This window comes from Guillardia theta (genome assembly GCF_000315625.1).
Source record: "Guillardia theta CCMP2712 unplaced genomic scaffold GUITHscaffold_59, whole genome shotgun sequence".
NCBI lineage: Eukaryota > Cryptophyceae > Pyrenomonadales > Geminigeraceae > Guillardia > Guillardia theta.
This window is the reverse complement of record NW_005434615.1, coordinates 128,537-155,666: the sequence shown is the minus strand read 5'-3', so window position 1 is coordinate 155,666 and position 27,130 is coordinate 128,537. Positions and strand designations below refer to the sequence as shown.

Here is a 27,130-nt window from a genome sequence, read left to right as displayed (position 1 = left end):
TTCCTCACATGATCTGATCTTGTGAAGTTAAAGTATCTTCGTTGAGAGTCGGGCGCTTCTTTGCCTCGCCCATTATGTCGTCTTGCGACATCAAAGTCTCTTCGTTCAATGTCGGGCGTTTCTTGGTCACGCTGGCAACGGGGGAAGGAGGCGGACTGCAGTGAAAGTCAGGAATAAAGAGGTGAAAGTGTTCACAATACCTGTCGTCTATGATGACCAAGTCAGCCTCTGCTTGTATCCGGGCATTGATGTCTGGATACAACGAAAACTTCTGGTTCAACCTTTCTTCAATGTCCAGAGAGTCCGAGATGGAGGGTGGAATTGTGCCATCACCCATCACGAGCGAAGACTGGACCTGCACCGTGGACTGTATCTCTTGCAATGCTGGTCTCAAGAACGACATGTCCTGCTTCTTCACCTCCACAGGCACTTCTGGCTTCTTGGTTTCTTTCGAAACCTTGGCCGGCTCCTTCTCTTTCTCCACCTGCTCTGTCGGCTTGGCTGGTGGGGTCGAGCCTTCGGAGCTGGTGGTGCTGTGCGAGTCCAGCAGGGTCTCATGGAGTCCTGCTCTCTTCAAAGATCTCGACTTGAGCCACACACGCCTTGCAAGGCAGCAGACCAAGACCAGGAGAACTCCGCCGATGATGCCGACGAGCAGCGAAATGTTCAACACAGTGAAGAACGAGCTCTTGGCGGCTGGTTGAACGGGGGTGGTGAACACGACACCGTTGGTCACCTGCACACTTGGCGTTGTGCTGGACTCCTGTCCACTTGTTGTCTGCGTCGCGCTCTCGGTGGTCTGCGGTCCGACTACCGCCTGCACCACTTGGATCTGGTACTGAGAGAAACTGAGAGTTTTCACTGAGAGCACCCCAGTCTCGAGGCTCCCGGCCAGTCCGAAGGGATGCAACGTCCAGGTTCCGTTCACCAACTTGAAGACTCTCAGGTTAGCGAGCGAGGTTCCCGCAGGAAGCGACTGGAGGTTGATCGGCAGCGACAAGTTCACCCCGGGCTCCGGGAACTTGAGGCCCGTCGGCCCGAAGAAGACGGCCGGACCAGCGGCGATTTGTCCCGGGGAAGCAGGGGAAGTTTCAGTGATCAGAGTGACGGACGCTGGGCCAGCATCTGGAGGCCAGACATTGGGGGGCACAGACATACCGATGTTGTCTGCCGTCAATACCTGCCCGCCCGCCGTCGGGTCAATCACGCTCTCAACAAAGCCCAGCGAGTATCCTGAGCAAGCTGAGGTGGAGCAGGTGGCGCTTTGTTGGAACGGAGTGATTCTTGGAAGCGAGGAGCTGCAGCTCTCTGCCACGTACGCTTGATCGGCAACGCACAGCCTGTGGCTCGACGTTCCAGCCAATACGTCGTTGCAGTAGTTGCAGCAGGTAGAAGAAGTCTTGGGGATCTGCAGGTTCTGCAAAGTTCCATAAGAAGTGTCTATTCTGCAGTTACTGTCCGTCTCACATGTAGAGAACATCTCAACGCCCAGTATCTGGCAACAAGCGTCCTTGCTCACTCCAGTGAATTTACCTCCAGGAAAGGTTGCACAAAGTGACTGACCAGTCCGATTGCAAGAAGCTGCAGTTGTCGTCGAGAGCTGTTCGCTTATCACCATGTTCGCGTACGCTTGCGCCTGCAGGGTGTTTGTCGCACAAACTCGCAGCGAGTAGTCGCCCTGGCAGTATCCGCCAGGAACTTGAAGAGCAACACGCTGACACTTGTAGGCCAAGATCGCTTCGGCATGGAGGATTGGAGTCCATCTCACTGGCCCCTCCGACGCATTGGTACTCACTAGAAGGTTCTTATCATTCTGAGGCAAGCCCTGCGCCGGGGTGATGAGTCCGTTGGCAGCGAGGACTTCGAGGGTGAAGACAGCCTTTGCTGACCAACCTTGTTTGAACACGGCAGACAGCACCTTCGTCTCATCGCTCCAGTAGCTGTCAACGATGGCTGATTGGCCATTCTGAATTGTTTGAGTCTTCCCAACAAAACCTGGCAGTAAGAATTCAACAGCATCCCCTTTCTGCAAGCTTCGATCATAAATGAAGGAAAGCATGATGGCTGCATTCGAGCTTGGAATTCTTGGGCTCGTTGAGAGGTTGCTAGACAAGAATCTTCCGATGGGCGAGATGGGCTTGATGTCCACCTGGTACGAGAACTCGTTGCCCTCGAACCTGATGGAAACCGAAGTCGAGTTGGTATACAATCCCTCCGCAGGGATGAGAACTGGAGACTGTTGGAAGTGAATCAGATAGTCGACCTCGGGTTCTAATTGTAGGCTGTTCATGAAGTACAACTCGGTGGAACTTACAAATGTTATGGGGCTCAACACACACGGAAGTTGTTCACTCGTGCATGTTGGCGTGTACGGCTGCCGTTGGTCGCTAAGAGACGGCGACTTCAAGTTCAGCATGATCTTCGAGCCCGCGCTAAGATTGAAAGCTAACTGAAACCGGACGGAGAAGTTTGACGTCAGGCCGGCTACCGGCGTATCCAACGTGAACGACACCGAGGGGACCATCTGAGCTGCTGATACTTTAGGACACTCCGCTGGTATCTGCCAAGCCCGTCCCTCGATGGGGCAGACTGATCCCTCTGCTGAGGCGATTGACAGGCTGAGAGTCCCGTTGGTGGCATTGCCCAAGTCGGAGGGTTTGAGGAGGAACGGCAGAGAGCCTGTACTTATCCAAGACGATTTGGAAATGGTTTTGCCAACGGTGAGTCGAAGAGTTCCTGTTGATCCCTCCCAGAGGATGGACTGCAGATCTCTCGATTCGAATTGCTCTTCTAGCACATTCGGTGAGTCTGACTTCGTGCCCAACTTCAAGATGATGACATCACCAGCAATGAGTCCATAACCGACACTCAAAGTCAAGTTCATAATCAGATCGTCTCCGGGGCAGCTTCGCTTCCAACTTACGATCGCATTGATCTGAGCGGCCACTGGCGTGACTTCTTGGAATGAAGTTGGAAGAACAGGTCCCGACGCTGCATTGGATGAGATTGTCAGACTCTGATCATTCTTATCGACTCCTCCGATCGGAATCGAAATTCCAGCTTGTTTTGGAAGCAACAAATGAACGTCGCTTTGTATGTTCGCCGTGAAAGCAAGCACAATGTCAACATTATCACTTGTCTGTGAAATTTGTACTGTTGCAATGGGTCCAAGTCCACCGTTCGCGACAGGCACAAAGGAGGAATTTTTATCCCATGAGAAATGTGGCAATCTGATGGTGACCAGCTCGTACTTTCGGATCTCATTTCTCATGGCAAAACTTACATTGATATCGGCCAACAAGTTCTGATTGCAATCAAGCGTGATGGAAATCTTTGAGTAAGCAAAACTTCCTACAGCAGCTGAGCTGGGGATTGAAGTCAAGGGGACGGGGCCGAGTCTTGCATTGGACCCAATCATCAGCGACTTCTGGTTCAAGGTCAATCCCGCAGGTGGCAGACGGATTTCCATGTTCGTAGGGATCAAGATGATAACTGTGAAGTTTGCCGGCACATCCTGATGAAAGGAGATGGTGAGCGTTTGGGTTACTTGCATCCAGGACGCAAACAATCGTCCTGTGTCAAGATTGTGAGACTGCAATGGAAAGTTATCTACATCCGCAGCGTAAAAGCCAGGCAGCTGCAAGAACACATTCTCGCTCTTGAGGATGTTCATGTATGGCGTGAAAGACAAGAGTAAAGCGTTGACCGCGTTTGCTTTGCCTTGGTTGACACTCTCATACAAGTAGCCTAGTCTTGCAGTGTTTAAGAATGAACCCACAGGTTGCACACTGCCGACAACAAAAGATGAGACCTTCCCGTCAACAGCATTCGCAGAAATCTGAAAGTTAGGGTCATTGAGTCTGATTCCAACGTCCGGATTGACACCTCCAACACTGAGCGGCATAGAGATTCTGACTGTCGTCCCAGCCTCGACTATGCCCGGCACTCTCATCGTCAGAGTGAAATCGTTGCTGCTCCAAGTAGCACTGATGTTCGCACGCAACTGTTCCCATGTCACATTGAATTCATTCATGCCGAATCGAAATCCTGGCATTCTCAAGCTACGTTGTCAGTTGGGAACAACCACATTCCAGGAATGTACTCGAACGCGATCGAGGAAGGTTGTCCCGCCCTGATAGGAAGTCCTTCGTTGAACAGAATTCTTGTCATCTTGAAGAAGCCAACGGGAGACAGAACGTCCTGTAGGATCGTTGGAAGCACGGGTCCGAAGCTCGCCTCGGTACTGATTGTCATGAGGTCAGAGATGTTGGTTGGCATGCTGACATCGTACTTCTTTGACAGGTTAGCACGTCCGCTCAAGCTCGGCACACCGAATTCAGGGATAATGAGACAATTAGAGCCTGAAATCCTGAAGACCATGTCATCCATGGCATTGATCGGTTCCTTGAATGTAATTGACAGCGTGCTCATCGACGAGGTCCACGCAGATATCACATACGGCCCCCTCATTCCCGGTCGCTCCGATATTATGGTTAGATCGATCTGTCCTTGGCCAATGCAGGAGAAGCCCGGCATGCGAATCGAGACTGTTTCTCCGAATTGAATTTCCATCCAGGGCGACAGGATGAGGATCACGCTTGTCGGTTTTCCAACTTGGAATGAAGTCAGAAGCATTTGCTTGGTTCTGAATGCGCCGACTGGTTGGACGACTGGAAATGGAGTTGGAGGGATCGGGCCCTGATTCGAATCCGTTTCGATCTGGATTGTAACATCATATTTTCTGACTCCTCGGTCGGGTATCGTCAATCCCTCAACATACAAGATGAGTTTGCTCTCAGCAGCAATCGTCCTAGAGGTTGTGAGGTCCAGTAGAATCGTTTGCTCTCCATTGATCATCGCAGTAGAAGTATTGAATTTGCCAATAACATTTTCTGGCGTTGAGGAGACCCTCAATTGTACCTGGTTACCGTAACCAAACATTGGAAATAAAATGGTGATTTTGTCTTCTGAACGCATCTCCATCTGTGGGAACAAGGACACGGTAATGGTGCTCAATCTTCCAGCTATCGGTGGGTTGAAGGACAAACTTGGTTGCAAGTTGTTTGTTCTGAATGATCCCACAGGCTGACCGATTGACAGCTGCACATGATCGATCGGAGCTTGTTCCGAGAGTATCGACATTGCAAACCTTGCATCATTCCTACGGACTCCATTCACGGGGAGCGAGATCCCCATGCTTCGTGGTATTATGATTTCAACCCTAGTGTTGTTCAAAACGTCTTCCATAGGAGTAATTGTCAATTGGGGTCTTGTCCAATTCAAAGAGGCATACAATCCAGGAGTGCTAGTCTTTCCTCTAGATTCGTTTCCACCAAAGTCTGGCAGTGTCAAGATAATCTTTGTACCCATTGGGACAGTGGCGACAAGATTGAACGTCAAGAAAATGTTAGCAATTGATCCAGCTCGGACGGGAGAGCTGTTGTTCTCAAATCGAAGTGTCGGCACCTCAAAGAAGGCTCCAAAAGCTGGCGAGTCTTCTATGGAAGTCTCGAGAGCAGCGCCAGAAACAGCATCAGATGAGACGGTCAGGCCAGGAAAGTTCTTTATGAGTCCATAGATGGGAAGGACAATCCCAACCCCTTCAGGAATAGTTACCTCCACCAACTCACACGCCGAGATGATTCTCTGCGCGTTCAAATACACCACGACTCCGTTGCTGTTAGCCTCTTCTAGTATTTTCCAATCGCTGGAGTATTGGGACGAATTCGTCAAAAAGAAGCGAGGCAGTCGGAGGGTGAGGTTCGTGCCTGGGTAGATGGTTACTGTGCTAACAAACTGCAGGTAGAGTGCAGTATTGGTGCCAGCTTCAGCCTTTCCATACCTAAGAGCTGTGCTTTGCAGTTCACCCGATGTCAAGATTCCCGGAGACTTGACCCTCTCATGAAGAACTTGGCCTTTTCGAGCTTGTGTGGAGATTCGAATCTCTGAGTTATCGCACTTATTTCCAGTCTGCAGCAATACAAAATTGGCAGGGAGATTCATGTTGGTCTTTCTATTCTCTGGTATGTCTTTCGACAAGGTCAAGGTCAACACGGATGTATCATTACTCCATGAAAAAGTGGCCTGGCTGGTTTTCTCGACTCCTGAGATACAGGTGACATCTAAACATGTCACACTCGGCAACGAGATTGTGATGGTCTCTGTTGTATAGATTGCCATGATTGTCGTGAAGCGGATCGCGATACTGTCCAACTTGCCTATTATAGGTGGGAAGAATTCTACTTCGGTGCTGTCTTTGAATGAACCGACGGGCTGCTGATAATACACAGGCAAGTCAGACATTGGGCCGTATCTAGCGTCTGTTCCAATCAAGATGCAGCAGAGCATATCTGCCATGCAACAGCGTTCTCTCTCTACTCCAACGATAGGCAACCTGATTTCAAGCTCTGAGCTCAAAACAAAGTTCACTTCCGTGAGAGCTTGAATGCTTTCAAGAACTTCAGCAGCAACCTTCTGGTTTGAAATGATTATCTTAAACTTGTCATTAAGATAAGTACGATTTTGAGCACGGGAGAGATTGAATCCGTTCAGAGTAATAACAATTTGATCGCCTGGGATCAATTCCATTTGAGCCTGGAAACTAACTGAGATATTCGACACCTGATCAACAACCGCAGGATCAAAATGAATCATGGAAGTGTTGGTGAATGAACCGACAGGCTCAACAGATATCAGATGTGTGGGACTGACAGGACCATCGAATGCGTCCGAGCTGATTTCTACCTTTGTGTCATTGCTCCTCACACCAACATACGGTATACATAGACCAGAATCGCGAGCAACGACGAACGAAAGCTTTGTGTTTCTTGATACAGCCTGCTGGAATATGAGTTGTAAAAGCTCTGCATCCGCTATCCATTTAACGCTAGCCAGAAGATTTGTTGGGTTGCTCGTGACCTCAATGTTGTAACCTGATACCTGCTGAAAGAATCCTTGTAGATGCAAGAACAAAGAATCTCCAGCCTGAAAGCTCATAAAGTTTTCCAGATTCAACTCCATTTCAGCCGGAAATCCAGGCCGAACAGGCGGATAGAACTTCATTTTCGTTGAAAGCATGAAAGAACCTATCGGATTCACACTCGCAAAAGGGATGAGTGAGATTGGGCCAAGGCTAGCATTTGTTGTGACCAAGTATGTCACGTCATTCCTACGCACGCCTTGCAATGGTAAATTGAGATGCATAGACTTGAAAATTACGAATTCAATCTTACTCCGTGATGGTATTGATGCTTTAAACACGATCAGAATTGTGGAGTTGAGAGATTTCCACTCAATGTCGACATGATCTCTCTTGGACACGTTCTGAACAATCACATCACAATGTTCAGTTACATTACCATCGCCAACATCAGACTTCAAATCAGCGAGCACAAATTGGATGACATCCCATTCAGTGAAGTTCATGGTAGTTTGAAATGAGATGTGCAGCTCACAAGATTCTCCAGCTCGGCAAGGAGAGCTGAATTCCAGGTGAGGGCCTGACAGGAATGATCCTATGGGTGTGAAGTTGGTGATTCGAAACGGTAGGATGGGGCCAGCAACAGCATCTGAAGAGATGAAGAATTGTGAATAGTCAGATGAAACACCATACTTTGGCAGTCTGATTCCAAAACTCTGAGGAATGACAAGACTTACAGTTCTATCTTTGGTAATGAAACTCTTTGCAACGAGAGCCACAGTAAAACTAGGTATTCCTCGGCCATTTCTGATTAAATCTTGGGTGCCGGTCCACATCACCTGCCACTCATCCGAGATGTCACTTTCAGAATGATAGCCTCCAGTGAATTCAGGCAATCGAATCAGTACAAGCTCATCGGCAACGATGTCCATGGACGCAACAAAGAATATTTCTAAGTAGACTGCATTTCCAGGTGTGGCAGGCCAAAACTTCAAGGCTGGAGATGAATAAAACGATCCGAAACGATTGAATGTCCCGAATGAGGTTGGAAGCAAGTTTCCATAGGGGTTGGCTTCAATGGACATCTGTATTCCCTTATTCTCTGTGAGTCCTGCAATCGGACTGAAAATGCCTGCCATCAGTGGAATGCTTAGAAAGACTTTTGACCTGATCTCAACGACATTCTTAAAGACTGTAGACAACGATGAGCTTTGTCTATCCCATTGCACGGTATCGAACAAAGTTCCATAGAATGGTAAGTTAACAGACTTAGCAGCATCCAACTTGAACTGATCCAATCGGATCGTCATTTTGGAATCCTTAGAGATTTTCATCAAGGCTGTGAAGGAGACGTTGACGCTAACATACGTGGAAGATATCGGGGGATCAATGACCATCACTTCGCTGTTATTCAGGGATCCGACTGCCTGCAATGTTACCGTTTGTAACGACACTGCTCCTGCTAATGCATCTGTTGAGATTTTAAATCGAGTTTCGCCGACGCGAATTCCTTCGATCGGCAACCGCAATATTGACATGATGTCCAAAGCAAAGGATTCAAGAGCAAGCACGTCGTCGGCCATTGTGAGAGAGAGCGTCTCAGTTTGATTGTTCCATCCGAGCAGTCTGACCTTGAAAGAAGAAGCAAGCAAAACGTCGACATCTGCCCTTGAATCACCTGCAAATCCAGGGAGGTAAATCAAAAGGGTTTCTGACTTCCTCAGAGTCATGCTTGCTTGAAGTTGTAGCGCAGCATTACTGATTTTTCCTGCTATTCCGTTGTAGAAAGTCATGTTAGCCTTCGTAAAATAACCTACGTATGGGACAGATTCGAACGTTGTAGATGGAATTGGTCCCTCTTTGCATTGCATCTCATACGCAAACGCGTTCCGGTCATATGTTTTGCCGCCAGGAAACAGGAAACCAGTAATGTTGATCTCAAAGCTTGTATTTGGAGCATATGCAAATGGGAAGATCAGCGTCAATACGTCATTCACAACGGACAAGTTCTGCAAGTAGGTCGTATATTCTTCAATTCTGTCGCTAGTTTGAAATTGCTCTGTAAGATAGACTGTTTCGCTGCTGTTCACTTCTGTTGGTACAACAACACACCTGTTGTCTGAAGGTAACGAACGATTGACGTATTTGATCACTGTCTTGTTTTTGCTGACAACTCTATCAACTAGCTCTCCTTGAATCAAAACTCTTGAATAGATGGCTGCTTGAGCATTACCATCGGACAAATGCAAGTTCGGAAGGGTAAGTTTGATTCTGTCGCCCGGTGTTACTTTCATGAAGGTGGTGATAGTGACGTAGATTGACGTTGAAACCCCCTCAACTATTTGTGAAAATGCCAAACTTGTAGACTTGGCTGCTCCGACAGCCTGAATGACGTCAAGTCGTTCTGCAGCTGTGTTGCCTGTTCTCGCATAGCATTTGATCGTCACCTTCTCTTTCAGTCGCACTCCTCTTGCAGGCAGAACAAAACCTTTGGAAATATTCACTGAAATTCGGGTAAAAGGTGCCACCTCGCTCGAAACTGTGAACGACAAGGTCTGCGAAAGTTGCAACCACTGAAAGCCTGAGACAAGCCCATGAGTAGTCAAAGAAATCAGACTTTCGTCTCCTACAAAATCTGGAAGTTCCATTACAATCATATCGCTGGGGAACAAAGCCATGAAAGGAGTGAATTCGATCAAGACATCACTGTTAGTAGAGGCTTTTGCTGGGTAGAATGAAATCGTAGTGTGGTTTAAGAACCCAACTTTCTGCACGGTCTGGATTGTTCGCGAATCGGCAGAACCATATCGGGCATCCAATTTGATCTTGATACCATTCTCACTCAGGATTCCATGCCGGGGAAGGACTATCATGGACTGTCTCCGAATGACGATAGTGAGGTTCTCACCCGCGTGTAAATCGCTTGAAAGCTGGAGTTTCAGGGTGAGAGGGTCATAGCTGACAGCAAATATATCGCCAATCACATCAGGTTCAGATGTGTACACTATCTTTCCAGGCTGACTCGACAGCCTGAAGTTCTCTAACACCAGTTGGATTGAATCGCCGTTTACCAGTCTGTTTGAAGTATCAAACGACAAAGTGATATCGGTCGGCTCATTCAAATGTAAATAATTGAAAAGCATTCTTGTGTTGTTTAGCATACCAACGCCTTCAACATTGGGAATAGTGGTGAACAAAATCAAAGAATTCACAGAATGGACAGAAATCTTGATATCAGATTGGTTTGTGACCACACAAGAGGGCGGTAAACGAATACCCGAGGATTGCGGCAAAGTAATGGACATGAGATTGTGCGCATTTACATCTTGATCCAAATAAATGACAATTACTGATGATGATGCATTCCAAGTGAATGAACTTGAACTGTTGGTTTGTGACACTGAAAATCCAGGAAGAGCTAATAGAAGTTGATCTCCTTTACGTAGGTTCATTTCAGGGACGCATTGGAGCTCGATCCCGACAAAGTTGTCACATTCCTTTGGGAAAAAGCTCAAATGACAAGTGTTGCTGAATGAGCCTATAGGATTCATTGATATGTACGTTTCCTGCATAGTTATACCGAATCTCTTTATAGTCAGAGAGGCTTCAGTTCCTTTTGGAATGCCAACACCAGGAATTATCAGCTCGCCTGTTTTAGGAACCAGCAAGTCTAAAATGCCAGTAGCAAGCCCTTCCCCGATGTTGTCGACGAGTGCAGCTATGTTCAAGGAATTTCCGTCGCGGTACTGTACGGCACTCCAATTCGACCCACTCAACTCGAAAGGTGCACCAAGGGAAAAGCCAGGGAGAGAGATGCTGACCAAGTCAAACAGCTCGAGAGAGGAAAGAAGGTTGACTCGCACATTTACGGTCGTCTTTTCACCAGCTACGGCAGGGTCAAATTTCAGAGAACCCCATAATGTCGGCACTACAGCCTTTGCAGCAATCATCACATCGTTGCTATACGTCCAAGATGCACTGCTGATAGTGTTCACATGCACTTTCATCCTTTCATGTATGACTCTTTGTGCAACAAAAAATTTGGTGTTGTTCGTTTGTGGAAAGACTACAGCGATGTTTGTCCCTTCTGAGATTTCTTGTAAGGTCACAATTCGGAGCGTGTTCTGTGGGCAATCTTGTGACCAAGACATTGAAAAGTTCAACTCATTGAATTGCACAATCTCCTTATCAAAATCCTTAGCAAAAATGCCTGGAAGGACAACCGTGATTATATCATTGGACTTCAAAGAGATGTTGAGGAGCATGTCATCCAGCTTCATTCTCGCATTCATGCCAACCAAAGGAGGATCAAATGTGACTTTCGGCCTCCTGATGAAAACTCCAACTTGTTCCACATGGTGAAATGGCTGTTGGGATACTGGACCATCCTTTGCATCTGATGAAGCAAAGAAAGAATCGTCATCTGCAACAATAGCAAATGGAGGAAAAAGAACTCCAGTGCCAGAGATTTCTACCGTACAGATCGTAAATGCAATCAAATCAATAGGATTTATTACGACAAATGTTTCCACGGTTTGGTCCCACGAAAAATTTGCCTGATGTCCATTTTGAACTGTAACGCTTATATCTTGCACTGAAAACTTGAATGCAGGAAGACCAATTGATATGCTTTCATTTGCCATGATGTTCATGACCGGCTGAAAAGTTACCTTGATCTTTGAAAAGCTTGGATCGCTCACAAATTTCATGGCAAGGTTCAGAAGGAATCCAAAAGCATTTGAATGACGGATCTTGGTGATCACATCGCCCTTTTGGAATGTCACATATTTTCTATTGACAGAGGTAAGCCCTTCCTCGATCGTCGTACATTCAAATTCTGGGATCAGGTCAATTCGGACAGCGGAGTTGTACGAGATTCCCTGTAAAAAGACGATCTCGATTGTCTGCTTGTCATCATGCCATCTTGCGGTTGGATTAACAATTCCAGGTGGATCGCTGAATGCAATAAACTTATTCTTGGTCTGATTCAGAATTGAAGCATTGAGAACAGGGACAGTGAGATTCAGAACACCCCGTGAAAAGTATGGTGTCATCACCATGAATGAAAACTGCAAAGCCCTGACTTTACCTACATGTGGTGGAAGTACATACAGCACTGAATTTGAAAGCACAGCTGCCACATCAAGAGTTAGATATCAAACCAACAAATCAAATTTACTTACAATCTACAGCTTGAAGTTCTTGGATAACAGTCCATGATGACAACCCCCATGTTTTGGTCAAGACATTGATTTGAAGATTGTCCGATTGTGTTACACCTCCTGCAGGCAAAACAAATCCGCATGCAGATGTCATATTGATCCATATTTGCCTATTTTGACCAAGATTTGAATCAAGGAGAATCTCGACTTGCGCTGATGTCGAATACCACTTCAACGTGTGCACAAGCATAGAAGGTGTGGTGAGGACCTCGCAATTCAAGGCAGTGCTCGTTTGAGTATTGCCAAAGAAGGGTAAAGATAGGAGGATGGAATCTCCCTTTTGCAAGACAAAGTCTCGGAGGTTGAAACCCAGTGAAATTGATGAAGTTTCATTTGCCATAGCATTCCCAAACAGCAACTTAGATTCATAAAGCGAATCAGAGCACAACAACTTTGACACCGACTGGATTGGAGTGCAGCTAAGGTTTCCATCTCGGGATGTGATAGAAAAGAAGAAATTTCCCATTGAAGCACAATATATTCTTGATTTCAGTCGCAACACGGATTCAACCACGGAGAAATTCAAATGTTGCAGGGTTGGCAGTAGTGGCGCAGAAAACTTCAAAACTAGACCTCCTTCGATGCAGGAATTATCCTTCTGAATTTTAAGATTTGTGCCCAATGGTGTGTTGCCCGTGATGTCAAATATTGGTGGTAGATGTACCATAATTTCGGAATCAATATCTTCATTCGAAATGAGAGTAAGATTGATTCCGAATTTGACTTCTGCACCTTGCATCGGAGGTACAATTACCATGCGGGAATCCAGTATCTCGATTTTCAAAGGTCTAGCAGGTAAGAGCCCGGATTGATTTAAGAAGGAGAGCTCATAAGCATCGATATTACCATTTATGGAGCTAATTGACAGATTCAATGAATATTGAAATCTGTCTTGGGCAGCTGCTGCAAGAACTAGTGTTGATACTGAAATCTCTTCTGTAATCTGTATAGTCTCATTGATCTTCAAGGTCAAAGTGTTCTGTGTCAGATTTCTCAATGGATCTTCGAACTTGTAAGGCATTGATGACAAATTCAAAGTGTCCGAGATTTGCTTTAGTGAGGTCGGAAACTGTAAGATTATTAAATCAGCAGGAGCAAGGGGCATTAGAGCATGAAATCGGATCATGACTTCGAGTACACCGACACTTTCCGTGTTCGATAGATGAATTGAAGCATTGGTCACACTTCCGACAAGCGAAGTATTCTCAATCACTGTCCAAGGGACATTACCTAAAGCAGACTGTACTCTCATGGAAGGGAATTGTTGAGTGTTTAAGATACCATATTGAGGAATCCTTATTTCTATCGGACTATGATATCTTACCTCAATCCTTTCGCCACTTGCAAAGGACTGCAAGCTGGTCAAAGTAACTCTTTCACCGTCTGCCACCATCGCTTCAAAGTTTGCCTGCTGATTCGAGAAGAAGGTGAACGCTAATGATGAATTTTGAATCTGAAACCCAGGTAGTTGCAACAAAATAATATCGTTGGGTCGCAAATCTTGTGTCAGAATCACAGAAAGGTACATGGTCGTTGGATTTCCAGGCGATTTGGGATTAAAATCCAGTGACAGAGACGAAGCCTGTGATACGAGCAAAAAATTTGGAACCACAGTGATCGCAAATTTAGGATAAGTAGTGAGTCGAAGAATGATTTGAATTCCTGAATTCTCAGTAATTCCATTCAAAGGGAGTGATATGTTCTGGATCGCAGAAACGTACAATTCTATATCCTCCTCTGGTGCAATGTACGTATTTTCTTTCGCAATCAGAACAATAAATGACGAGTCTGAACAAGATCTTCCCCACTTAGCATAAAACAATTCTGACTTGTTTCCTGCAATCATCAGGTCGTGTGATCGAGCACCTTCGATGCCTGTGAATCCAGGAAGCGACAACAGGATTTGGGAAAGAGGAACAATGTTTCCCTTTGGTTTTAGGCTCAATGACAAAGAACTTGGAGTACCTGGTTTTGCTTCATCACTGAATCGAAGCAAGGCTGATCTTCGTGGAGGTTTTGAAACCTGGTTTAGGAGTTAGAAAGTGTCAAAAACAAAGAGAAGAATCACCAGTGAAATGCTCTTCGTAGAAACCCAGGTTGACCCGTTCCTTTCCTCCCAGGTGACCTGATACTGATTGTTTGCAAAAAGGATGGGCTCGGAGTCCATTTTGCTACGCAGCACAACGTCTTGGCAGTTGATTCCTATCGCAAAATTGCAATCTTTGGAAACAGAAAGGTAGCGACCACAAGAGACGATACAAGACTTTCTGTCGTTGCTCACGTAAACCGAGCTAAGATTCCATGTGAATCTTTGCCTTGAGTAGATACCTTCCAATTCTCTGTAAATCTTAGTTCCACTCAATTCAACCACTCTTTCTCTGAATGAACCCACGTCTGGGAAGGAATGCAACACATCGGCCTTGTAAATCACTTCTCTTTGTGCAGAATCCAAGTAAGCTACAAGAGCTTGCTCGTTTTCTGCAATGCCTTCGGTCGGCAACTTTATGCCAGCGGTTTCTGGAATTCGAAGCTGTAGCGAATTTCCTGAGGTTACATTCTTCACAAATTTAAGGCTGAGACGGTTTAGGGTCTGGATTGTCATGACTTTGTCATCACTGATGTTGGTCAAATTGTTTTGTGGACACATCGATACCTGGACATCCTCAAAATATTTGGTCACAGGCTGCAAGATGGTCACCGACACGTTCTCAGTAACATTTACCATCTCGAAATGCTTCTGCACGACAGATTCATTCTTGTACACAATCTCGCACTCTTCTGCCTCAGGATTGAAAACTGCGAATTCAAGTACATTCGTAACATTCTTGTATGTCGTAATATTCACAATCTTGTATTGCAGTTGCCACAAGGTAACGTTTTGCCATTCAGCATATGTCACATTCTTCGAAGTGTTCAGCCAGCATGTCTCATTTCCCACCTCAGGGAGAGGATTGACGATGGTCTCTCTATATTGTATCCAGGATCCTTCACATTGAACGACCCCAACATCATTTACTACACTGAAATTCGAGACCTTGGACCCTTCGAAACCCAACAAGTCAATGTTGAGTTCGTCCCCGACATAAATAGGAATGTTCGTTTCAAGGTTGATTAGAATTCCTGTACCCTCATCCGCATACGGATTTTCATATTGGATTCGGACACTCACTTGCGCCGAATTGATGCTGGAGCTAGAGTTTGTCCTACCCGAAATTGATTGAAATTCCATGGAATAATCAGAAACAGAGCCAGTGGATGATAGCAGGGAAAGCAGAATCAGGTGATTTCCATTGCGCACAGCTTCTAGAAATTCCAAGACCCGAGGATCTAACAGAGTGGCTTTGAGCTCTGACAGCCTTGAAACTGGGGTTATAGATTTAAATGAAAGCGTGGAATTCTTGATGTGTCCATCTTGAACAAAGTTGGTAGGCGAAGAAACCATATCGAAGCAAACGTCTAGACCTGAATTATAACCACTGGAATAGATCGAAAAAGAGCTATTGGATTCGATATCCATGTAGGCCATAAAGACGAAGCTCCATAACGTGCCGAAGTCTGTTTCATTTCTTACTATGTATGCATATTTCAATGCACCAACAGGATTGAAATCTTGGATTTGTTGTTGAAAAATCTTAGATCCCATGACGGTATTTACACTCACGATCATTCTTGGCCCATAGAAGTTCACACCCTGTTCCGGCAAAGCAACTCCAGCATAATCAGGCCAACGGATCGTGAATGGATTTGACGCTGGGATATCTCGTTGAATTGGACATTTCAAAGCTCGTTCCTGACTGATCCATGAACAGAAGAATATCGGAGCGGTAAAGTCACTGGTAACCAGAAGGTCAAACACGTCACTTCCTGTGAATGCCTCCAAGTATATTTCTATCATTTGTCCCTTTGCGATTAAACTTTGAGCTACCAGACGGATTGAAATGCCGGTTGGCCTCCCAGCAATTGGCGGAGAAAACGTGATCTTCGATTGTTCAAAACCAAGGCCTCTGAAGGTCAGAGGGAAATAATCGAACGACAAGCCTGACGCTGACGTCAGCTGCAAACCAATGGTGTTGGAAACCTGAACCAGCCCATTCGGAGGCAAAGTCAGAAAGGAGTTGTTGAATCTGACAACAATGTCTGTGACAGTGTAAGATGATATGACTGAGCCAACAGTGAGAGTAAGTGTTTGATTTTCGGACCTCCACAAGACGTTTGAAAATATGCTGTTTGACGCAAGGGTGGGCCACTGTAAGACCTCTGCGAACATGGGAAGTACGATTGTCAAATTGTCCTGAGGTAGGAGATTCATCAAAGCAACGACACTCGTGCTTATTGCAATCTTGTTATCTGACAGTAGCATTTTCACCTCAGGAATATATTTGAGTGACCCTACCAATTGCACTTTTATTTGGCTGAAGAATGACAGAGTTTTTCTATCCGATGTGAAGTTCAAATATATTCCATTTGACAAGCTTGAAATCCCATCTTTCGGGAGATATAGAGAGGCTGGCGTCACCACCTTGATTTTTTCACCCAAGGAAAGATGAGGAAACACAATTTGTAATGCTTCACTCTCCGAATTCCATGTGACATTGATGGATGATTCCAGTGTGATATTGAAGGAATCTCCCGAGAAATTCTGCAGCCGAATTGCAAGTGTATCGCCGTCATATACTTGAACACACGCATCAAAATTGATAACCACTGCAACTAGCCTGTAAAGGGCGGCTGGAACAAAGCTGATCTGCACGTCGCAGAAGTCATTGTTACCTAGAAGTGATGAAACATTTGAAATGCCAGAGAACATCGGGCCGCAGATGCTTGATTCTATTTGCAAACTGATAGAATACCCGTCAATCTGTTCTGAAAGTAAACGGATTCCAGAAGAAGCTGGTATCGTATAACTCAAGCTGAAATTTCCCGAGATGTTTTGGGATACAACAAGCCGAACAAGAACTCCTCCACTCTGACTGTTACAGTTGTATTCCCAATCTTGGCTTATTATCGAGCAATTTGAAAAGTATTGGGTGACATTATCGCACACCAGACTGGATGCTTCAGTGGCCGCAAGCGGCAAAGTAATGAAGATTTCATCGTTGGCCTTCAGGCATGGTCCCGCCTCAATTTCAATCTGAACGTCCACCACCGAGCCCTTCCATGCAGGTTGAAAATCCACATAAAACTTTTGCACAAAGCCAATCTGCTGCACTTGCGTAAACTCTGGGTTCAACAATACACCAACAGCCCGCACGTACAAACCGGTCGCATAACTGACTCCCAGTGTCGGTAGTCTGATGCCGGCGTCAGACGAGATCGCCACGCAGCTCCGCACGTTGGCTGCAATGCTGTCGCGATACACGAACGATAGTGAGGCTGCCCCATCACACCCGGCAGGGTCCCACAGCGCTCTGTTGTTCCGGATCGCGACGCTCGAGTTGGTCAGAGAGATGTACGAGACATTTTCCGGCCCTCGGAAGCCAGGCATACACAGCGTGAAGGATTCATTGGCTTGGAACGGTGTCGAAGCTGTGAACGACGCCTTTACATTCACAATGCTGCCTGCACGGATGCAAGAATGACTGATGCTTGACAATTCTATGCTCGAGCAGTCTGTGCCATCAAACCTGATGCTTGACTGCTGCAAGGTTCCCACGCGTTGGATGCTGCCGCCTGTCCACAAGAAGGGTGTCTCGAACACTAACGCTGCCTTGGCATCCGCTCGGATAGTCACCTTGTCCAAGTCTGCCGAGGTTGTGAGGCCTGCTGCTGGGAGCTGGATTCCTGCAGACTTGCTGACCATGAACGAAATGGATGTGCCCTTGGGGATGGCGGATCCTATCTGTAGGCTCAGAGATACAGCAACATTTGACGTATTGCAGAGAGCAGAGGAGAGGTTAAAGACGGAGGAGTCGAAGGCGAGGTAAGGGACCAGATCACCCTCGCAGTCACCCAGGAAGCCCCCAAGAGTTATGCTCAGGAGGTCAAAGCTCTGCATGTCAAAATTCGGTATTAACTCTATAAGCAGAGCTGCTGATGAACCGAAGTTGAGGGACGATTTGATGTTTCCAATATCTATTGAAGGGAAGACGTATTCTTTTGACGTGGTTTTGCCATCTTGGAGTTGGACCTCTGCAATTAAGCTGGCTCCCAGTCGGGTTATATTCGGTCCACTTGCAAGGAGACTGAGATCTGCAACACGAATCGAAACATTGGACCCCGAACTTGTCATACATGGAAACTCAAAATAATAGCCATTTGATGGAACTTCATACTTAGCAGATATGTTCACAGAACAATTATTTGTTTCAATCGTCATTTGAAGAAAGGATTGGTTCTGAACACCTTGGAAGTATATCGATGCATTTGAGTTGCTCTCGATCATCCCATTGGTCTGAAAGATCAACTTGAGGCTTATTCGTCCATCTTTTGACATGATCACATCTATTCGTGGAACTGCAGTTGATTCATCAACAGGAACCAGTGAAGGTGTTGTTGATGGAACAGAGCTGTTTGAGATGAAGGGTGCGGTTAAATTTGACTCTGTCCCGGTGACCAGCATTTCTGTTGCTGATATCGGTGTAGTCGTGTTTTCAAACAAGGTTGCTGCAGAGGTCGTTCCCGAAGTAAGGGCTGCAGTGGAGCTACTGCTTGAGATGAAGGGTGTGGTAGTTTGAAGCTCTGTACCTGTGACCAGCATTTCTGTTTCTGATATCGGTGTAGTCGTGTTTTCAAACAAGGTTGCTGCAGAGGTCGTTCCCGAAGTAAGGGCTGCAGTGGAGCTGTTTGAGATGAAGGGTGTGGTAGTTTGAAGCTCTGTACCTGTGACCAGCATTTCTGTTTCTGATATCGGTGTCGTCGTGTTTTCAAACAAGGTTGCTGCAGAGGTCGTTCCCGAAGTAAGGGCTGCAGTGGAGCTACTGCTTGAGAAGACAGGTTTAGTGGTTCCCAAAGCTGTGCCTGTCCAGACCTTTGTGCTGAACGTAACGAGAACAGGTGAGAAGTTCACCGGTCCTGCGACTGCAGATGAAAAAATCTGACAGCAACCTGCAATTGAATCAGGTGGAGGACTTGTCACACTAAGCGAACTTAAATCGACTGACACTAGCGTTCCTGCTTGTATGTCTTTTTCTGCTATGAAAGTCATCTGTGGAGCAGAAGAGTTCCAAATGATTGTTGACAACGCATTTTCTGGCAGTGAAGGGACGTATTGACAATACGTGGAGTTTCCTGAAAATCCCTTGATTATCAAATCAACCCTTTCGAAACGTTCAAGCTTCATATAAAAATGCATTTCTATACTCTGCAACGTGAAAGAACCATTCTTGATGAATATTTCCACATCTACATGTCCGATTGGCTCAACATGGATGAATGGGGTCGGTAGAATATTTCCATCATCAGATTGAACTCCAACCCTCCAACCCTGCTCATCTCTAGAGATTCCAGTGCTTGGGAGCGCGAAGTCCCCTTCAACACGAAGGTATACATTAGTTTCAGCAGTCATTGCTTCTGGTATGTCAACAGACAGACATGCACAGTCCGTTCTCCATGTACTGTTAACAGAGCTTTCAGAGTACCCTCCTCCTGCAATAAAAGCCTTTGCACCAGACAGTGACATGTCATATGCGTAGAGGACTAGAGAACTATGCTCGAAAAGGTTCATCCAGAAAATCAAATTCGCTTGGATAGATACAGCACTTGCTGAGGTTTGACGGAATGAGATGCTCGAATATTTGATAGCACCTACAGGTTCGACCAACTGAATTGCTTTATCCATCACAGGACCAGCGATTGCATTCGTGCGCACACGGTATGAATCATCATTCATCCTTATACCTCGTTGTGGAAGGTACAACAATGATTCTTTCAAAATGCATGCATGTATATTACCATAGTATTCTCGTTTCAGCAACATCGAGACCTCTTCAGCAATTGGGTCCCAAGAAATATTTCGAATGAGATCCGGAGGTTTGCAATTGAAGCTCACATTGCGATTTGGTTCTCCATGAAACCCAGGAAGTTTTACGACAACGAGGTCATCAATTGAAAGCGTCATAATGGGGAAGACATCAATACAGATATCGCAAGCTTGGTTGGCCCTGACATCTGTTAGATTAAAATTCAAACTCGAATTCTGGAAATCTCCAATGACAAATATGCGGGGAAAATAATCAAATTGCTTCGACAACACTTTGCCATCTGCACATTTTGACACTTCAATAGTGGGAAAGAGCATCTTTGGAAACGTATCATTCCTTACGACAAGGTCAATACCTATCATCTCATTCACGACAAATGATACAAGTGAATCTGGATATATTCCCATAGAACTGTTGAGATGCAAACGAATCAAATCCTCCTCACGAGACAGTTCCCAACTATAGTTCCCACTGGAGAATACTACCTGCTGCACTCCTGAAACTATGTAGTCTGGAAGTGAAACCTGCAAAATGTCTCCAGGTAAGAGCATCATATGAACGACAAACGAAATTTCAACATCCGTTCGTGATCCAGCCCTCGGAGGAACGGCCCTCAGAGAGATGTTGCTCAAGTAACCAATGCCCTCCACAAAATCACGCGAAACTGCTGGGCCAAGTCTTGCCTCCGTGCTCACGCTGATGTTGTTGTAGCTCCTCCTCACCCCTAGTGTCGGCAGCACAAACATCTGCAATATCTCGAAGCTGAACCCCTGGTTCCTCCTGGTGTGATTCAGATACACAAGAGTGAGCTGGTTCGCACTCCCGTCCCAGGTTGCGTTTGCGATCACTCCCTCGATAGCGTCTTGCAAGATCATGCTCGAAAGATCGCTCGAGAAGTCAGGAAGCTTTACTGCGATCGACTCGTTGGCTAATATCTCCATCGAACAAGTAAAATTGAGATAAAGGTTTGCCTTCGATCCTGCAACAGGCGGGTCGAATGATAGCGACGCATTCAAGAATGCGCCGACTGGCTGTACGGTACCGAAGGGTGTTGGGGCCACTGGCCGTGAGGAAGAGCGCGCTTCTAAAGTAAGGTCCTGCTGGTTCGGTGCGACGCCTGTCTGAGGCAGCATGATCTCATACGTCGAAGGGAAGACAAAGGTGAGGAAGGTGTTTCCTTCGACCTCCGTGATGCTTGTCAACACCACCTCGTTGGATGCAGGTTGGATTGACACATGGAAAGCAGGGCTGGACTCATTGCCTGACGATGCGTTGATGGTGAGATCGGTTGGTGTAGCTGTCAACATAAATCCGGGTAATCCCAGTACGAGCTCGTCATCTGGGTACAGCTTCATTCCGATCTCGACTTCAAGCACCAGTCGCACGACCCTGCCTGCTTGCACGAAACGCTCTCCTTGATCGTTCGCATCCAAGAAGCCTAGGCTCGTCCTCGTGAAATATCCAACCCCAGAAGTCTCCTGTATCGATGTCGGCGGTACCTTTCCAGCCTCAGCATCGCATGAGATCATCAGACTTTCTTGATTCTGCATGAGGCCCAACGACGGCAGTCGAAGCCCGAATGAGCTAGGGATCACAATCTCTACATCGGCCTTTGCGGGGATGTCCTGAAGACAGACTTCAAGTCGGAGCAGGTACGAGCTGCTATTCCATGATGCACGCAGACAGTGTTGACCTGGGATGGTCATGTTACTGATCGTTTTGCCATCAAAGACGGGCAAGAGCAAATAGATGCTTTCGCCCGGGACAACCGTCATGGCTGGTTTCATCCTCAAGCGAATCGATCGATTTTGTGGAACGTATATGAACGCCGAAAGGATGAAGGCGCCAATTGGAGCAACCGTAGCGAATGGTTCTGGCTGGATAGGCCCGAGAGTTGCGTTCGAACCAATGAGAATCCTTTGGTCACTGCTTCGAACACCATCAGCTGGAATGACAAACCCACATGTCATGGGCAGAGTCATGAAGACCCAATCGGTTGCTGCGATTGTGAAATTCTGCAGACATAGAAGTAGCATACTTTGATTTTCCAGATAGTAAACATCCCAAATTTCACTAACGTTACATCCACTTCCGTTGTACAGCCACGAAAACTTGGTTTGCAAATAGATGCAATCGTTTTCGATTAAGTTCGTTTGTGCCGTGAAAGATAACTCAAGGCTGCTCCTCTCACCAGCCCTGGAACTGCCGAACCGTAGAGTCGTCGAATTTGTGAATGAACCTATCAAGGGTACATGAGCGATTCGCTCCAGTTGGATCGGTTCAATGGAATCAAGACCAATCAGAATCTCTGTTTGCAATCTGATTCCTACAACGGGAAGTGAGATGCTAATGTTCAACGGAGCAATTGCAACATTTGAAGTGTTAATATGTTCCGCCAGCATGATGGAGAGCAAATATTCAAGGGGATTCCACGTGATCAGCTTTATAGGCAAGCTGTAATTGCTCAATTGAAGCAAACTTAACTCAGAACCAGTAAACCCAGGTAAGTATAGCTTTAGCCTGTCACCTTCCTTGATTGAAAAGCAAGTTTGGAACTGAAGGCTCAAATCAACTACGGCTCCAGCTTTTCTTGGATGGAAGTCCACTGAAGTGGAGCCGAGTAAAAAGGAATTGTAGCCAAGCAAATGATCAAAAGCTTTCCACATAACAATACCATCAAAGGCTTTGATTGAAAATTTGATCCCTGAGCTGCCTGTTGACACACCACAGGATGGAAGGGTTACGTAACAATCTACTGTGCTAATAACGTTGATGACAACAAAGGATTCAGCTAGAATTGAGCCATTCACCATCAAAGAGAGCATATTTGTTGCATTATCCCAGAAAACTGCTAAAGGATAAACTGATTCCAGTTGTTCGACGGCGATCACCACATTTTCCGGTGGAATGTTCACAGTATTGAGATTGAAGTATGGCAAATAAAGTACGATGCTGTCTTGGTATTGCAGATCCATTTGCATCGACATGCTGATACTGAGGTTCGAAACTTGTAAAGCTTTGGGATTGGAAAATGCCAAAGTTGAGTTGAACACCACAGAAAAATAGTTGACGACAAATTGTCTGCTCTCATGAACAGGGCCAAGTCTTGCCTCCGTGCTCACGCTGATGTTGTTGTAGCTCCTCCTCACTCCTAGTGTCGGCAGCACAAACATCTGCAATATCTCGAAGCTGAACCCCTGGTTCCTCCTGGTGTGATTCAGATACACAAGAGTGAGCTGGTTCGCACTCCCGTCCCAGGTTGCGTTTGCGATCACTCCCTCGATAGCGTCTTGCAAGATCATGCTCGAAAGATCGCTCGAGAAGTCAGGAAGCTTTACTGCGATCGACTCGTTGGCTAATATCTCCATCGAACAAGTAAAATTGAGATAAAGGTTTGCCTTCGATCCTGCAACAGGCGGGTCGAATGATAGCGACGCATTCAAGAATGCGCCGACTGGCTGTACGGTACCGAAGGGTGTTGGGGCCACTGGCCGTGAGGAAGAGCGCGCTTCTAAAGTAAGGTCCTGCTGGTTCGGTGCGACGCCTGTCTGAGGCAGCATGATCTCATACGTCGAAGGGAAGACAAAGGTGAGGAAGGTGTTTCCTTCGACCTCCGTGATGCTTGTCAACACCACCTCGTTGGATGCAGGTTGGATTGACACATGGAAAGCAGGGCTGGACTCATTGCCTGACGATGCGTTGATGGTGAGATCGGTTGGTGTAGCTGTCAACATAAATCCGGGTAATCCCAGTACGAGCTCGTCATCTGGGTACAGCTTCATTCCGATCTCGACTTCAAGCACCAGTCGCACGACCCTGCCTGCTTGCACGAAACGCTCTCCTTGATCGTTCGCATCCAAGAAGCCTAGGCTCGTCCTCGTGAAATATCCAACCCCAGAAGTCTCCTGTATCGATGTCGGCGGTACCTTTCCAGCCTCAGCATCGCATGAGATCATCAGACTTTCTTGATTCTGCATGAGGCCCAACGACGGCAGTCGAAGCCCGAATGAGCTAGGGATCACAATCTCTACATCGGCCTTTGCGGGGATGTCCTGAAGACAGACTTCAAGTCGGAGCAGGTACGAGCTGCTATTCCATGATGCGAGGATACATTGACCTTCAATAGTTGATAGATTTTGTCCAACGTGCTTCCAAGTCAGTCCATAAGTCTCATTCAATTTCTGCGTATTACGCATGAAGGATGGTAACTTCAAGAAGATGCTTTCTCCTGGCCGTATTTTCATTTGAACATTGAATTGAAGCCCTATTTCAACTTCTTTTCCTGCTGCAGCTGGTATAAAGCTCATGTTCGTGTGCAAGAAAGCGCCAATCGGATTAATCTGAGGACAGATTCCATGCTGAATGGGTCCGGAAGTTGCATTGATGAATACTAAAACCCCACATTTCTGAACTCCAATTCCAGGAATTAAAAAGTTTACATTAATATCCATAGTGATAATTTCCATGCTGTCAATAATCTTGTCAACTATCAGTTGCACTGTAGAGTCTGTTTGAATCCATTGTATGTCACTGAAAGGTGTGTTTTGCACGTTTATGCTACGATCTTCATGCACAAATCCGGGGAAAAGAATGTGAATGATAGAACCAGGAAAGATGGTCATCTCAGCCTGAAATCGAATGGAAATATTGGTGTGAGAGAGTGCCTGCGGATGGCTGAACAAAATCTCAAACAACGAAAAGTTTCCTGTCTGGTATATCGCCGGAACATCATTGATCTCGGCAAAGCATACCGCACTAGTTGAAAAGTTTGTTCCTATTTCTAATTTAGGTGTACGCATGGTCAATCCCTCATTTGGAATCTGGACCTCTCTGAATAGAACTAGAACAGTGCTATTTTTGCTTGATGCTGGTAATGAGAAAGATAGCAGACTACTCGTGCTAGACCAACTGCCATTGTGGATTGCCGAGAAGCCATTAATGGAGTATGAGGTATCTTCAACCACGAATGAAGGTAGTTTCAATTGAAAAAATGCATCAGCGGTGATATCCAAACTTGAAACAAGAGTCAAGTTCATTCTTGAGCGAGCACCAGCTTGAGGATTCTCGAACGAAATGGAAGAAACGATAAACTTTCCAACACTTTGCACGCTTTGTACGAATGTAGGGGCAACGACATCAACGGAAGGAGATTTCGGCATGAGAGAAATTCCAGTCGCATAACTGACTCCCAGTGTCGGTAGTCTGATGCCGGCGTCAGACGAGATCGCCACGCAGCTCCGCACGTTGGCTGCAATGCTGTCGCGATACACGAACGATAGTGAGGCTGCCCCATCACACCCGGCAGGGTCCCACAGCGCTCTGTTGTTCCGGATCGCGACGCTCGAGTTGGTCAGAGAGATGTACGAGACATTTTCCGGCCCTCGGAAGCCAGGCATACACAGCGTGAAGGATTCATTGGCTTGGAACGGTGTCGAAGCTGTGAACGACGCCTTCACATTCACAATGCTGCCTGCACGGATGCAAGAATGACTGATGCTTGACAATTCTATGCTCGAGCAGTCTGTGCCATCAAACCTGATGCTTGACTGCTGCAAGGTTCCCACGCGTTGGATGCTGCCGCCTGTCCACAAGAAGGGTGTCTCGAACACTAACGCTGCCTTGGCATCCGCTCGGATAGTCACCTTGTCCAAGTCTGCCGAGGTTGTGAGGCCTGCTGCTGGGAGCTGGATTCCTGCAGACTTGCTGACCATGAACGAAATGGATGTGCCCTTGGGGATGGCGGATCCTATCTGTAGGCTCAGAGATACAGCAACATTTGTCGTATTGCAGAGAGCAGAGGAGAGGTTAAAGACGGAGGAGTCGAAGGCGAGGTAAGGGACCAGATCACCCTCGCAGTCACCCAGGAAGCCTCCAAGTGCAATAAAAAGAGAATCACTACTTGTGAGATCGAAGGATGGACTAAAAGTGAAGTTCAAATTAACATACCCTTTCAAGCTGTCAACATGAAGTTTAAGGGACGATTTGATGTTACCGATAGCTTGCAAAACTTCGACACTTGTTGCACCTGTTGGCCCCTCTGACGCATTTGTCCACAAATTAATCAAACTTGAGTTGATTTCAATGCCATTGTACGGTAACTTGATTCCAAGGTGCTTTGAAACATTGATGATCGCCGGTTCGTTATTGCTAAAGGGATTCACTACTCTTATACTCAGCAATCTGCTTCCAGGATTCCATTGCAAGTTTTGGTAAGCATTCACTGTCATGGTATCAGACCCGAAGGATGTCAACGAAACAAATATATATTCGTCTACGAGAATTTGCATACGCGGTATGAATTTGATTGCAAAGGCAACAGGCTGACCAACCCTTGGCTCATCTTGCCAGTCAATTTGGCAGAGCACAAATGAACCAATCGGTTGTACGAATTCTACAGCAATTGGTAGGATAGAGCCATCCAGAGCGTTCGTTTCGATGGTTATGTCTGCTTGAACCTTTCTAATTCCTTCCACGGGCGACTTCAAAGTCGTGCCAGTGACCATGTCGAAGCGGGCAATAGAGGAAGCAGTTATTGGTTTGCTTATCGAAAATTTTAGTGTGTGTTTCATACTGTTGAAATATCCTGTTTCTGCATAGTCAGACAAAATCACAACATTTCCTGAATCTCCCGAGAATCCAGGAAGGGTCAAACCAACTTCATCATTGATCTGAAACTGCATGCTTGCCTGGAATTGAAGACTTATGTTCACTAACACGCCGGCTGAAGTCGGATTGACCAAAAGTTTTGCTCCAGGAAAAAGTGCTCCAACCTTCTGAAGCTTGATGAACTCTGTAGGCAATACGATACCCAAGACTGCATCTGATTCAACTGTAATATTGCCACGAACCCCGTATAAGGGCAATGAAACATTCATACCTTCTATAGATATATTTATCCATTCCGGTGTTTGGAGCGGAGATCCATTCAAAGTAAGAATTTTCAGTGCTAGAGTTTGAGGGCATTCCGTGACATTTGTCTCTACAAAGACGGTTTTGTTCTGTCCTCCAATATTTTTGATCACTGATACATTCTTTACAACAAGATAACAATCTTTCATTGAGTCGGTCAT

General features: G+C 46.2%; 1 protein-coding gene across 1 annotated transcript; it reads right to left on the bottom strand.

Moving 5' to 3' along the window:
* Positions 1-4: 4 nt before the first annotated feature.
* GUITHDRAFT_141943 (hypothetical protein) lies at positions 5-27,130 on the bottom strand (the record flags this gene model as incomplete). The annotated part of the gene is made up of 8 exons (XM_005828377.1): positions 5-155; positions 201-4,003; positions 4,066-12,053; positions 12,103-12,201; positions 12,874-13,210; positions 13,466-14,016; positions 14,107-14,164; positions 14,267-27,130. The coding sequence occupies 8 exons, from the start codon at positions 27,128-27,130 to the stop codon at positions 5-7; spliced, it is 25,851 nt and encodes an 8,616-aa protein (XP_005828434.1).